Source organism: Alligator sinensis, unplaced genomic scaffold (assembly GCF_000455745.1).
Source record: "Alligator sinensis unplaced genomic scaffold, ASM45574v1 scaffold59_3, whole genome shotgun sequence".
Taxonomy (NCBI): Eukaryota; Metazoa; Chordata; order Crocodylia; family Alligatoridae; genus Alligator; species Alligator sinensis.
This window is the reverse complement of record NW_005842856.1, coordinates 487846-499645: the sequence shown is the minus strand read 5'-3', so window position 1 is coordinate 499645 and position 11800 is coordinate 487846. Positions and strand designations below refer to the sequence as shown.

Sequence of the window (11800 nt, the reverse complement as noted above, 5' to 3'; positions counted from 1 at the left end):
GGGGTCATAAGAGAAAATCGGCGGGCTGATGCTGCAGCAAAAGGAGCCGCTAGAGAACCAGTCCAAAAGACTCCAATACTGGCATTGGTGCCTCAAGTGGTACTACCAGAAGGACCCCCGAAGTACACTGAAAAAGAAAATCAACTTGCAGAGAAACTGGGAAGCAAGGAACGACGAGATGGATGGTGGGTTTTGCCCGAAGGGCAGGTCTTGGTGCCAAGATTGATTCTCGGTAAAGTGCTCCAAGAATATCACCAGAGCACTCACTTGGGTACCGACGCCATGACCCAAGGTCTCCGAAGAATTGTAGTGGGACCCAGAATGAGGAAGATGGCAGAACAGATAGTGCGAAGATGTTCTGTCTGTTGTGCCAACAACCCTAAGATTTCCCCCAAACCTCCACCGGGAACAGGGAGACAAGGACTGCTAGCAGGCGAATGCTGGCAAATAGATTTCTCTGAAGTTCCTAGGAAAGGACACTACAAGTACCTATTGGTACTTATAGATACTTTGACTGGATGGACCGAGGCTTTCCCGTGCCGAACCACTCAGGCGAGGGAAGTAGTTCGAGTGATGCTAAAGGAGACAATTCCACGATTCGGAATTCCGGAAGGACTGGCCTCGGACCAAGGGCCGCACTTTGTGTCAGAAATAACCCAAGGAGTTTCCCGAGCTCTGGGAATACATTGGGACCTTCACACAGCTTGGAAGCCACAGTCTAGTGGGCAGGTAGAAAGGATGAATCAGACACTAAAGATTTGGGGTTACTTTTTTTAAATCCAAAAATTGGGAATCTAATTATTGGAGTGGCAGGCAAGAGGGATTTTTATTTTTAAATCAGAGAAAGCCAGGATCCCTGCTAATAAACACACTTATATCAGGTTATCTGTATAGGCACAGAGGCTGGCCTTTTAGGATTGTGGTTAGCTTGGCATATGGCCAAGTCATTACCGTGCATGAAGTTTGTATTCTTAATGACAGTTTCACAAGAACCTGGGCAAAATAACAGTATAGTTAACAGATAACTAACATTTGCAGAGAAACTTTAAAAAAAAAAAGAGACTTAATTAAAGATTGGTAGGTCTTCGCCATTTCTGAAAGTCCAGCCACTTAATGTAGGTGTCTAACTACAGGAGGAGTAAGTGTTGCGTTGTCAGAGGCAAAGCAAACTTTCATAATATTTGCTCATGTTGTACTTTGCTATATCTTATGCTACGTGTTTATCAGCATTCAGAAGCATTACATTGTCACTGAAATCATTCCAGTTGTTGTTAAGAGAAATGTTGGAGGCCTTGGGGAACTTTTAGAAAAAGTAAACCAGCAGATTTGAGATTCATGGTTTGTTTGGGGCTCTGTAAGACTTACCCTAAAAACTACCCATTTTTAATTGGCTAATGTTTTCTGTTTAAATACCTTCTAGGAATACAATTAGTTATATGTATGTTTGGTAGAAAGTGAGTCACTGGGCTATGGCCAGTGGTAAGAAAAGCAGCGGTCAAGCTATACCACAGCATATAACTAAAGCTCATGTCCTCCTCCCACACACAACAAAGTAATGGTTTGGTCTAATCCTTTCTATAGCACTCATGAAGCACTTGCACATTCAGAAAAGTGTCAGATTTAACAAATGTACTTTCCGTACCCTAAAGGCTATCATCACTAAGGATACAAGCTAATTATTTTCTTTTTCTTATTTCCAAGGATGACAGCATCTACTTCCTAGTCTACAGTCCATTTCATTTTTTTAAAGTAGACAGTGCACCTGTAATTACAACTCTCTCAAGTACTAAAACTGATGAATCACTAAATCAGTCAGGCTGAAGTTTTCAAGCAGCTGAATCTTCACATGCTTGAAAAACTAAGAAGATCTGGAGCTAGCTCATGGTGCCATGCCTTCAGAGGTGGAGGTACTAAATAGTAAGTATGGCGCATTAATGCATATGTAGACATGCTCTCTGAGTGTATAAAAATATACTTAATTGATCACAGCTTCTAACTATTATGCCCTTTCAGAGTCAGCAACAGAGGCTACGCCCTGATCAGAGCATATTGTTTACACTTGTACCACATTTTGGAGATAAACCTTTTGACAGGTAAGACTTGTTCCTAATTTCTGTAATTTCATGTTTTGGCCCCAAACCAAAAGGCCATTTTAAATAACCGGGGTCTTTACACTGACTTCATTAGGGTTTGTTTGAATGAGGACTGTCTTGGAATGAAGCCATCATTTCTTCAAGATGTGAATTCTCTCTTTACATGTACAAGAACACCTCTGATGTTCTTTTATAAGTTTTTTTTTTATATTGCATGTGTGTATATTGTCATTACCTGCTCTCTTAGAGTTAAAGTATGAAGCAATGCATCAGCACATCCTCAGCAAAATACCCTATTTACTCAATTCCAGGATGAAGTTTTTTTTCCCATTCAACATGGGGAAAACCAAGACTTGACTTAGAATCAAGTATCAGAACGCTCCAGATGAGAGCTGTGGAGAGCAGCAGCGTGGGGAGGCTGGCTCAGCTGGAGACAGTGGCAGTGGTGCAGCCTGCAGGTTCTTCCTTCCCTGTCCATCTTCCCTCCCCCTGTCAACCCATTGCTTGGGACCAGGCTAGATGGAGGAAAGTGTACACTGCCACTGTTGCTCCTTGCAGTGTGGAGCAGAAGCGGCTTTGGGGCTCCCCTGGTGCCTGAGAACTTTGTGGAATACGTGTGCAGGGAGCTGAGCTTGGCCAGAGGGCAGCATCAGCAACGTGCAGGTTCCTCCTGCCAGAGTCCATTCCCTGCTTATCTCCTCTCCCCTCTTCTCCACCTCCTCCCACCCCCGATCTGCTTCACTGGCAGGGAGCCAGGCAGGGAAGAAGGAATCTGCACACTACTACTGCTGTCCCCAACTCAGCTGGGCTCCCAGAACAGCTGCTCCCTGCTGCACTGGGCAGGAGCAGGTCACCAGTGGCTCTGGGGCTCCCCCTATGCCTGGATCAGCCAAGGACAGCAGTGGAAGCAGGGGAAAGCAGAAAGGCAAGAGATGGGGGAAGGAGGCAGAGGAGGGGCAACTGGCTGCGGGGGCAGGGGGGGGCAGGTTTCAAGGAGCGGAGCAAGGGGCAGGGATCAGGCTGCCTGCTTTCCCCAGTGCTTATCTTCCCCACAATACCTGCTTTCCCACCACAGTGGCTGGGGAGAAGGGGAAGAGGTAGAAGTGGGGAACAAATTTAAGATGACCCCTCATAATTAGATTCTAGAAGCAGAAGATTACAACAAATTTATATATATTTTTCCATGTCTAAAATATAATTATTGGGCAGCTGTCTTAAATTGCAAGTCATCTTGGATTCAGGTAAATACAGTCAATTGCTGCTTTTCCAGAAATTTACAACTTTCCTCAAAAATAAGCATTTCTAGCCTAAATTTCTATGAAATATAGAAAAAAGTTTTAAGTATTAGTACACTCTCAAGTTACACTCTTTTCCCCACAGACTGAGTATACCAGCTATTACCAATAAACACAACAAAATGGGGACATCACCATCCTGTGAAATTTGCTGATGCCCGTGAAAGCTAAGTGTGAACACTACAGCACCGTCTTTGGCGTTCAGCCCCACCTCACTTGAATGAGCATCTCCAAAATTCTTTCATAAAAAAACCCCAAATCCATGTTTTTCCACGATTAAAATGAAATGCCACTATATATATAGATAGGTATCAGTTGAGCACAATTTTTATTGATATATTTGCAATTTTTAAGCAATTTGTAAGCTTACCAGTGCCTCAATCATAATAATAAAATACATTCTAAATAACTATATAGTTTGGAGTTGATTTTGGGTTTGTTTGTTTTTTTATGATGGAAAAATCAGAATTCCCCCTGCACCCTTTGCTTACTAGGACATGGGTCGAGCTGTGGCTGTCCCCCTCCCTCCCTGCTGCTTTGTGGTGCTGAGTAGCCCTGTGTTATCTGTTAGCTCTGTGCTCCTGAGAGAACCCTAGCACCCAGCTTGCTGGACTTACAATGGACTTTTCCTTTCCCTCCCTGTCCCCCACACCTCACTAGAACTAAGCAGAAGAAAAATGTAATAGGCATCTTGGGTCGTACATTCCCTGGTCCCAGTATGGGAGGCCTATTTAAATTTGGTTGACTAAAACTTGGTTGCCGGTTTAGGGGATGCTGAGGCAAGAGACCGAGTCAGAGGGGGTATGGGCGACATTTGAACAGTGGTTAAGGTTCATCACAACGTCCAGCCCGTTGGAGCCCTGACCACAAATGCTGTCATACTTTTTCGGGATGACTGGTAGAAGTCCTCCCCACAAAGTTTATGAATGCGCCAAGTAATCCCCTTAAGTATGTTAAAAGACTACAGTAAGATCTGAAAGTCGTGCTAAGATAAGGCCTATTCACAACACGTAAAACACAAAACACTGATGCTGACTTCACAGTGCAAGCATAGCTAGGCCATCTGAGAAGAAATAATGCAGTAACCCTTCCAGTATATCTTCTGTAGTCATAATAGACTACAGAAGCCAAGAATGGGGGCTGCCAGATAACAAAATATGCTGGTTAATTGAGCAGCCCAAACAGGAATCCTTGCCTGTTTGGGCCACAGCTTCTCCCATGGCATCCGCAGCGTTGCCGCTCCTCCCACAGCATCGCTGCCGCTCCCATGGGCCCTGTGGGACAGGGAGGCAGGCCCCGCACAGCCTGTTATGCCCCCAGGCCGTGGGGGCTGAGCAGTGCAGGCTGCTTTGGCCGTGGGGGCTCGGAGAAACCGGAAGTGCCACGGTGGGCACTTCCAGTTTCACTTTTCCTTATGAGCCGGCGTGCCAGTTAACAGAGCATGCCAGTTTGTAAGGTGCCGGTTACCAGAGATTTTACTGTAACAGGATTTTTCCCGTCAATTATGGCTTGGGACCCTCTTGATTTACACAATTAAAAGAATCCTTTGAAGAGGCTGGATTAAGGGTATAAGAAAGCTGTAAAGCAGCAACCAGTGTGCTTCAAGAGGGAAGAAATCTCTCTGACACCATCTGCTGTTCTTCTTGAGAAGCTGGGATAAACAGATTGTCTTTTTCCACTGCCTGTTTAACCTCCAAGGATCGTGCTAGGAACTTTGCCATCAACAGAACATCCCAGTGCCTTGGAATCCCAGCTCCCTCCCCCTGTCCGTAGCTTTCTGAACCTGAATTGTATTAGTTAAGCTTTGAGCTAGGTTTCCCCAAATACTCAATTGAACCGGGGTAATATTGTAATTATTTTTGTTTGTTTTTCCTTGCATGGCTATTGTTACTAGTACCATCATAAATTTCATATACTTAGCAATAAATAACTTTTATAGTCAAGCTGGTGGTAACCAGGTGTATTTTTCCTTTTCTGCTTCCCCTTCCCCACTTGCTCTGCAACAATGCTTCTTTTACCTAAGCCAAAGATCCCTGTAAAACCTAAAATTACTGTGGGGTTTGCTCATCAAAAGGCTATCACAGGGGTGGGCAAAATATGGCCCATGGCCTGCAGGCTGGATGCAGCCCGCCAGGCCATCCTGTCTGGCCCGCAGGGCACCTAGATATTTTTTTTATATTAATATTTATTTGCCTCTGGCTCCCATCAAAAGTGACAGGAGCCGGGGGCAGCAGGCCCCTGGAAGAGCAGGGACCACCCTGCCCTCCCTCCCTCCCCACACCGCTGGAGGGACCATGGGCTGTTTGCGCCTGTGCTGGAGTGAGAAACTCAAGAGGGGGTCGGGGCTGCATGTGCTGGTCCCCACCTAACCACGGAGCTGGGGCAGGGGGTTGGAAGCAAGGGGGTGTGCGGAAGCCACCACCGGCAGGGCCCAGAGCAGGGTGGCCCTCTCTCCCTGCTGGGGCAGCCCAGTCCTGCTCCGTAGAACCCAGCCAACTGCACCCCGGGCTCCAGCCACCCTGCTCTATGCCCTGCCGGCACTGGGCCCAGGGCACTGCCCGGTTGTCACTGGCTCCCAACCCCCCGTCCAGCTCTGGGGACAGTGCAGGGGGTGGCTGGGGCTGCTGGGGGCAGCACAACCCGGCAGGGGCATGGCCTGGGGAGGTGGCACAAGAACTTGCAATCTGCTCCTGAGGCTTGGGGCAGCAACAGCACGGCTGCACTCCCCACGGGAGGCTCTGGTGGGTGCCGCCACCCCGGGGGGAAGGCCCAGGCCCCCCCGCCCCACAGGGGCCCGGCTGCAGCTCGCTCCCCAGCACCAAGACGGGCGGGGAGGCTGCTCCAGGAGTGGGAGCAGAACCGAAGCTTCTCTGCTCCAGAAGCTCCTGCGGCCGCAAGGAGCCCAGGCGCCCCAGGGAAGCTCCTGGCCGGCCCCAGGGGCAGCGCAGGTAGCCTCCCAACGCTGCTTTGGGTGACACAACCTGGCAGGGTCCTGGCAGGGCACGGGAAGCTTGGAGAGGCTGCAGAAGCTTTCAGAGCAAAAAAATGCAGCCATGGCTCCGCTCCGGCTCCTGGCGCAGCCTCCCGCCCATCCTGGGGCTAGGGGGTGAGCTGCTGCCAGGCTGTCGGGCCTCTGTGGGGCAGAAGGGGGGCTGGGACTTCCCCCAGAATGGTGGCACCCACCAGGGCTGCCCGTGGGGGGGGGCAGCCAGGCCGTTGCCACATCCCTGGGCTTTCCACGTCCTGGGCCATGTGCCACCCCCAGCGGCCCCGGCCAGGAGCTTCCCCAAGGCCTCCAGCCTCCTGGAAGCTGCAGGAGCTTCTGAAGCAGAAAAGCAGCTGAGGGCTCTGCTCTGGCTCCTGGTGCAGCCTCCCCTCCTGTCCGGGGGCCAGGGGGCGAGCTGCTGCCAGGCCGCTGGGCCCCTGTGGTGTGTGGTGGGGGCCTGGGCCATCCCCCCAGAGTGGTGGCAACCCCCAGGCCACCCGTGGTGGGGGCAGCCAGGCCTTACCACCCCAAGCCTCAGAAGCGTGATGCAAGTTCCGTGCCACCTCCCTGGATTTCCCGCGTCCTGGGCCATGTCAGGAGCTGCTGGAGTGCAAACATGACCACGAGTCTTCAGGCAGCAAGGGCCCAGCTGACTCCTCCCTTGGAACCCTTCCTGCAAACCCCACAGCCACACCCTCCTCCAGACACAATCGCACATCCCACAAATACCACACAACCATCCACAGCTCCTCACAAACCCCACATCCACCCACCCATACCCCCCGACACTCCTGCACACTATACAAGAGTAGGACTGCATTTTGAGCTATTATGCAATCACTTCTACATATAAAGCATAAACACACACATATCAAGACAAAAATATATATTTTTAATTGAATTAAAATATAATATTATGGGTATTTGATTTTTAGTACATAATGGGTTTTTTTCCAGTTCTAAGATAGCAAACCTTCTTCTCCAAAGAAGTACTTCCAGGGGACAAGGGGTGGGACTTCCTGTGGCAAGGGTCAGAGGTCAGGGTGGGACTTCTGGTCCCAAGATGGCAACAAGGGGTGGGGCACCTGTCAAGGGGCAGGGTTACCCATGTGTCCCTCAATAGCTTGCCAAAACTCGCTAAGCGGCCCTCTGCCCAAAATAATTGCTTGCCGCTGGGCTATTGCTACTAAGACAGTTAGGGCAAAAGATTGGGATATGCTGAGTTTGAGACACATAAGTGGATCAGCCTATATAGGCTGATTGACCCATTTTGGCTCAGACATACCCTAATGAACTGAATGTTGGCTCATAGCGGTGTCAGCTGCACACCTAGCCTGATTCAGAGGTATTCTGTTCACCTGTGTGCTTGTGTCTGACTGCATTTTATTGCTACCTTAATGAACTGATTCCTGGCATATATGAGGGTGTCATCAGCCTGTACACACTGCTCAACCTGGCCGGGTCAGGCATGTCACATTAATCTTTGCATGTGTGTATGTATTTGACTGATTTGGTGGCTGAAGGAACCCAGCCCCATTGAAACTGAGTCCTACAAGATAGCTCCATTGGGGGTGAGGACTTGCAGAAGGGAGAGATACAGCTCCATATAGAAATACAAGTAACACAAGCAGCACATTGATAGAATTACAGAGACCCCAAAAATGTACCCCTAATAAATGAGCACACCCCAAAGTGATGGGCGAATCTGGTAACACCCAACATGCTGCTGCCCTGCCCCTGCTCATGCCATTACCCCTCACTGCCAAGCCACAGCCCCGCCAGTGCCCCTCACTCCTGACCTATGACCCCTTCCTGCCCCCCCCCCCACCTTGATCTCTCCTGGCACAGCTTCCCACTGCACCAGGTGGGTAAGCGGGGAAAGGTGCATGTGCATGGGGCAAGGGGTGTGTTGGGAAGGAGGCATGTGCGGGCATAGGTAACACCATTGATGATGCATTGGGGGTGCATGCCCCCCCCAGATTTCTGTGCCAATAGCAGGGCATGGGGCATACGGCTGAGGCGTGGACAAACCAGGCACCAGGCAGGAGCTGCCTCCGTGGCCCAGTGGGTGCGACCCAGCATAGGAGGGCAGAGCAAGGAGTGGAGACTCAGTGCTGCTGCTTACAGAAGCCTCATGCCAGCCACACTGCCATGGCCACCAAGGTGAGGTGTCCCCTGCCCACCAGGCAGCAGCAGGGGTGGTAGCATGGAGTTGTACAACCACATCCTGCTATGACAGCCATCTGCCTCCTTTAATAGCAGTTTGGATTTAATTAAATTTATTACACAACTCACTATTTTTTCCTATAGGAACCTACCTCACCAGTGCCACCTGAACAACTCTATGACAGTTTTGCACATTTTTTGTACATTTGTCAAAACTGAGGCCAATGGACTAGCCATTTGAGAAGCAAGACTAACATTTCATTTCCCTAAAGGAACAGTAAGCCATTTGTCACTGCCAAAACCTATCTATTGGAAACTGATGAGATTCCTTGGGTCTCAAATAAAAATTGGCAAATGGCACGGGTAACTTTAAAATATTCATTAAAGAAAACAAAAGCAGCAAAGATAATGTGTCTAATCCTGAAAGAAAGCACGTGCATCAAACAGGTAGAGCACAGAGTAACAAAGTTATCTTCGAGCTTCCACTTGAAAAATGCCAGTTCAGGGAAACTAAAGCTTTGTATAAGAATAAATTCAACATTCTTGGAAAAGACTGAATTTCTGGTCAGCATCAATGGCAGACACCCCAGAGCAGCCATTTATTAGGTCAGTCACTAGGTTACTCACCAGAAACTTGGACTTTTCACATGACAGGTTAGTACCCTAACTACTGAGGTACTGGCTCTTCTGAGGAGGGTTGTTAATCTCATATTTTTCTACCAAAAAGGCCCAAAAAATTACTGTCTTGTCCTAAAGTGGAAAAAGAAATCTCAAAAATCTTCAGACAGAAGAACAGTTTTCCATCCAAGCCTAGCCCCAGCATTAGCCTAGACTGCTAGTGAGTAAGGCAGCATACAGGAGTTTATAAGCTCCACAGAGAACTGTTTCCAATACTGAAGGACTGAGTTTTACAATTCATCCCCTCTACCAACTCTTGGAGGAAATATTTTGGGAAGACTATTTACTCTCTAAAGCAGAATTTGAAAGAAAAGTCAGTTGTGGTTTCAGAAATTATGACCATCTGAGGCAAGAGTAAACAAAATACAGGGCTTTCCATTATGAAATATTGCTCACATGAAGCTACAAAAGCATCCATTAAAAAAATTAAGCTAATGTATTTGTCCTCAGTGAAAAAAAAATGTTCACAAATATTTTCAATACAGGATCAGCAGCAAACTTCTTACAGTATTTACTGGTTGCAAAAATAAGCTCCAAAAAAGTTTTAAAAATCAAAGACTTATTTTAATAAGTTTATAGATGCAATATTATAATTTTGTATGTATGCATTTATTTTAAATACAGAATTGGAGGCCATAACTAAATCAAGAAGAGCTGTACTACAAGGTTAATTTGCTCTATACAACCCTGCCTGACCTTGCGGGCAATCCTACAAGTGCTCAGAGACTCCAGACAAGACAGCTAGCACCAGATATATTGTTCATAGCCATTAAAAAGCAAAAGCTATTTTTAAAAGGTGTTTATGTGAAGTTCATATTCGTTAGATCTTATTAAAATCATTGATATGCATAATATTTTCTATTTCCATGTCCTTCTATACCATTCACCAGTTCATATCTCCTCCGACTGAGCCACTCTGCGATTCTTACATACCAGAAAATAAATCTCAAACCTCAATGTACTTGCTACTTACTAAATTTCAGATTTAGACCCCTTTGTTTCTCTTATTAATTTTAAAGAAAATTTGTCAGAACCAATTCTCTCTCTCTCTTTTTTCTTTTTTCTTTTTTTTTTTTTTTTTTACTATTCCCTGCTTCAGGCATCATCCTCTTTTTGTACAGAAGTACCATTTATGATCACTAGATAATAGAAATCACTAGAAAAATAAATCTTACCCAATGTCTGTAAGAGGTGGTTTGTCCCAGCCCCTCTTGTAGCAAAGAAAAAGCTCTGGACTTTTAAGACTGCCGTAGTTCAAGTTGGCTTGAAGGGCTGTGGGGGTGGATTCAACACAGGTGTAACCCTCAGGGACAGTTTCACCAGCTGACTTGATAATGACAGCAATGTCTGTAATTGGAGCCTTTGGACCGGTTGACTTTGTTTCACAGCGGCTTATTTCTTGGTCCAGAAGAGTTGAAGTGTCAGTCAGTCCTGCCACTACAAAGTAGTCAGCCACCCTTGGACCTTTGTCTTCTATCATGGTTGTATCTCAATTTCCTAAAAATAAAAACATTCCTGTTCATAGTTTCCAAGTAATAATATTTCTACAACTTCCTCACAACAGCCAAAACCAAAGAAACAGAAATGTAAATCTCAAACTCTGCCAAATTAAACACAAAGTTGAAGAAACTGGAGTTTTGACCTGTAATGCCATAATCAGGTGTTTTGGGGTACAAAGCCTCATTTGGCAAGAGTAGGCAAGATCAATTATAGTAACTACAGGCTCTGTCAAGTTAAGAGCCCAAAAAGGCTCAAATGACTTTTTGTTAACTGTGGCCATCCTTAAGTCTCCCTGTACCATCAATTCATCCAGGTACCCTTAAATTTAAGTTTATATGTTAATGTCCTCAAAACTAGCCCATGGTAGCACAGCACACTAAGGAAACTGAATTATTCCTTTTTAAACTTTGTGTTATAGTACACTGTGTAATGCATAACAGAAAACACATGAGCACAACTTTCCTCCACATACTTCATCTGTTCTATTCCACAGAGTTAAAAGCTTTAACACCGAATCTTTTAGATCAGGGTTCTCAATCTTTTTCGTACCAGGACACATTTCTAAACACTGATGGCCACTCCTGACCTGCTGCCTCCCGCCCCTAGTTCCCAGCTCTAGGGGTGCAGTGATAAAGATTTTTTGAGCCGATACCAATCCAATTACTAATATGCAGCCTTGAGACCAGTGTTTGGCTGCTAAGTCGGGGGGGGGGGGCAGATCAAGGCCCCTGATGTAAGGAAGGAGTGGGGCTAGGGCAGGGGGCACGCTCTGCCCAGCCAGGGCAGGGGACAGAGCCTCAAGAGGCTTGTCCAGGGGATGCGGGGGGAAAGAAAAACCTGCCACTGTTGCTACCCCCAGAGGAGGCATGGGGGCCATGTGCCTCTGGATCTGTGCACAGGGCGAGAGTGGGCTAGGGCCGGGGCTGTGCCAAGCTGTTCCCGGTGGCAGGGGCTGGGCTGGGGCTGCAGTCAGGCTGGCTGGTGATGGCACTGGGAGGGGGAGCTACAGAGTGGACAGCCCCCTGTAGCCCCCTCCCACAGCCGCCCCCACCACCCCCACCCAGCCCGAGGGCAACCCCCGC

General features: G+C 47.5%; 1 protein-coding gene across 7 annotated transcripts in view; it reads right to left on the bottom strand.

Moving 5' to 3' along the window:
- The window catches only part of DENND4C (DENN domain containing 4C), a 121539-nt gene that overhangs the window by 89531 nt on the left and 20208 nt on the right, over positions 1 to 11800 (bottom strand). For all 7 annotated transcript variants that reach the window (XM_014525644.2, XM_025191760.1, XM_025191759.1 and 4 more), the window contains exon 2: positions 10394 to 10715. In XM_014525644.2, the coding sequence (XP_014381130.1) occupies positions 10394 to 10698 (305 nt within the window). In that variant the 5' untranslated portion in view covers positions 10699 to 10715. The remainder of the gene's footprint in view (positions 1 to 10393; positions 10716 to 11800) is intronic.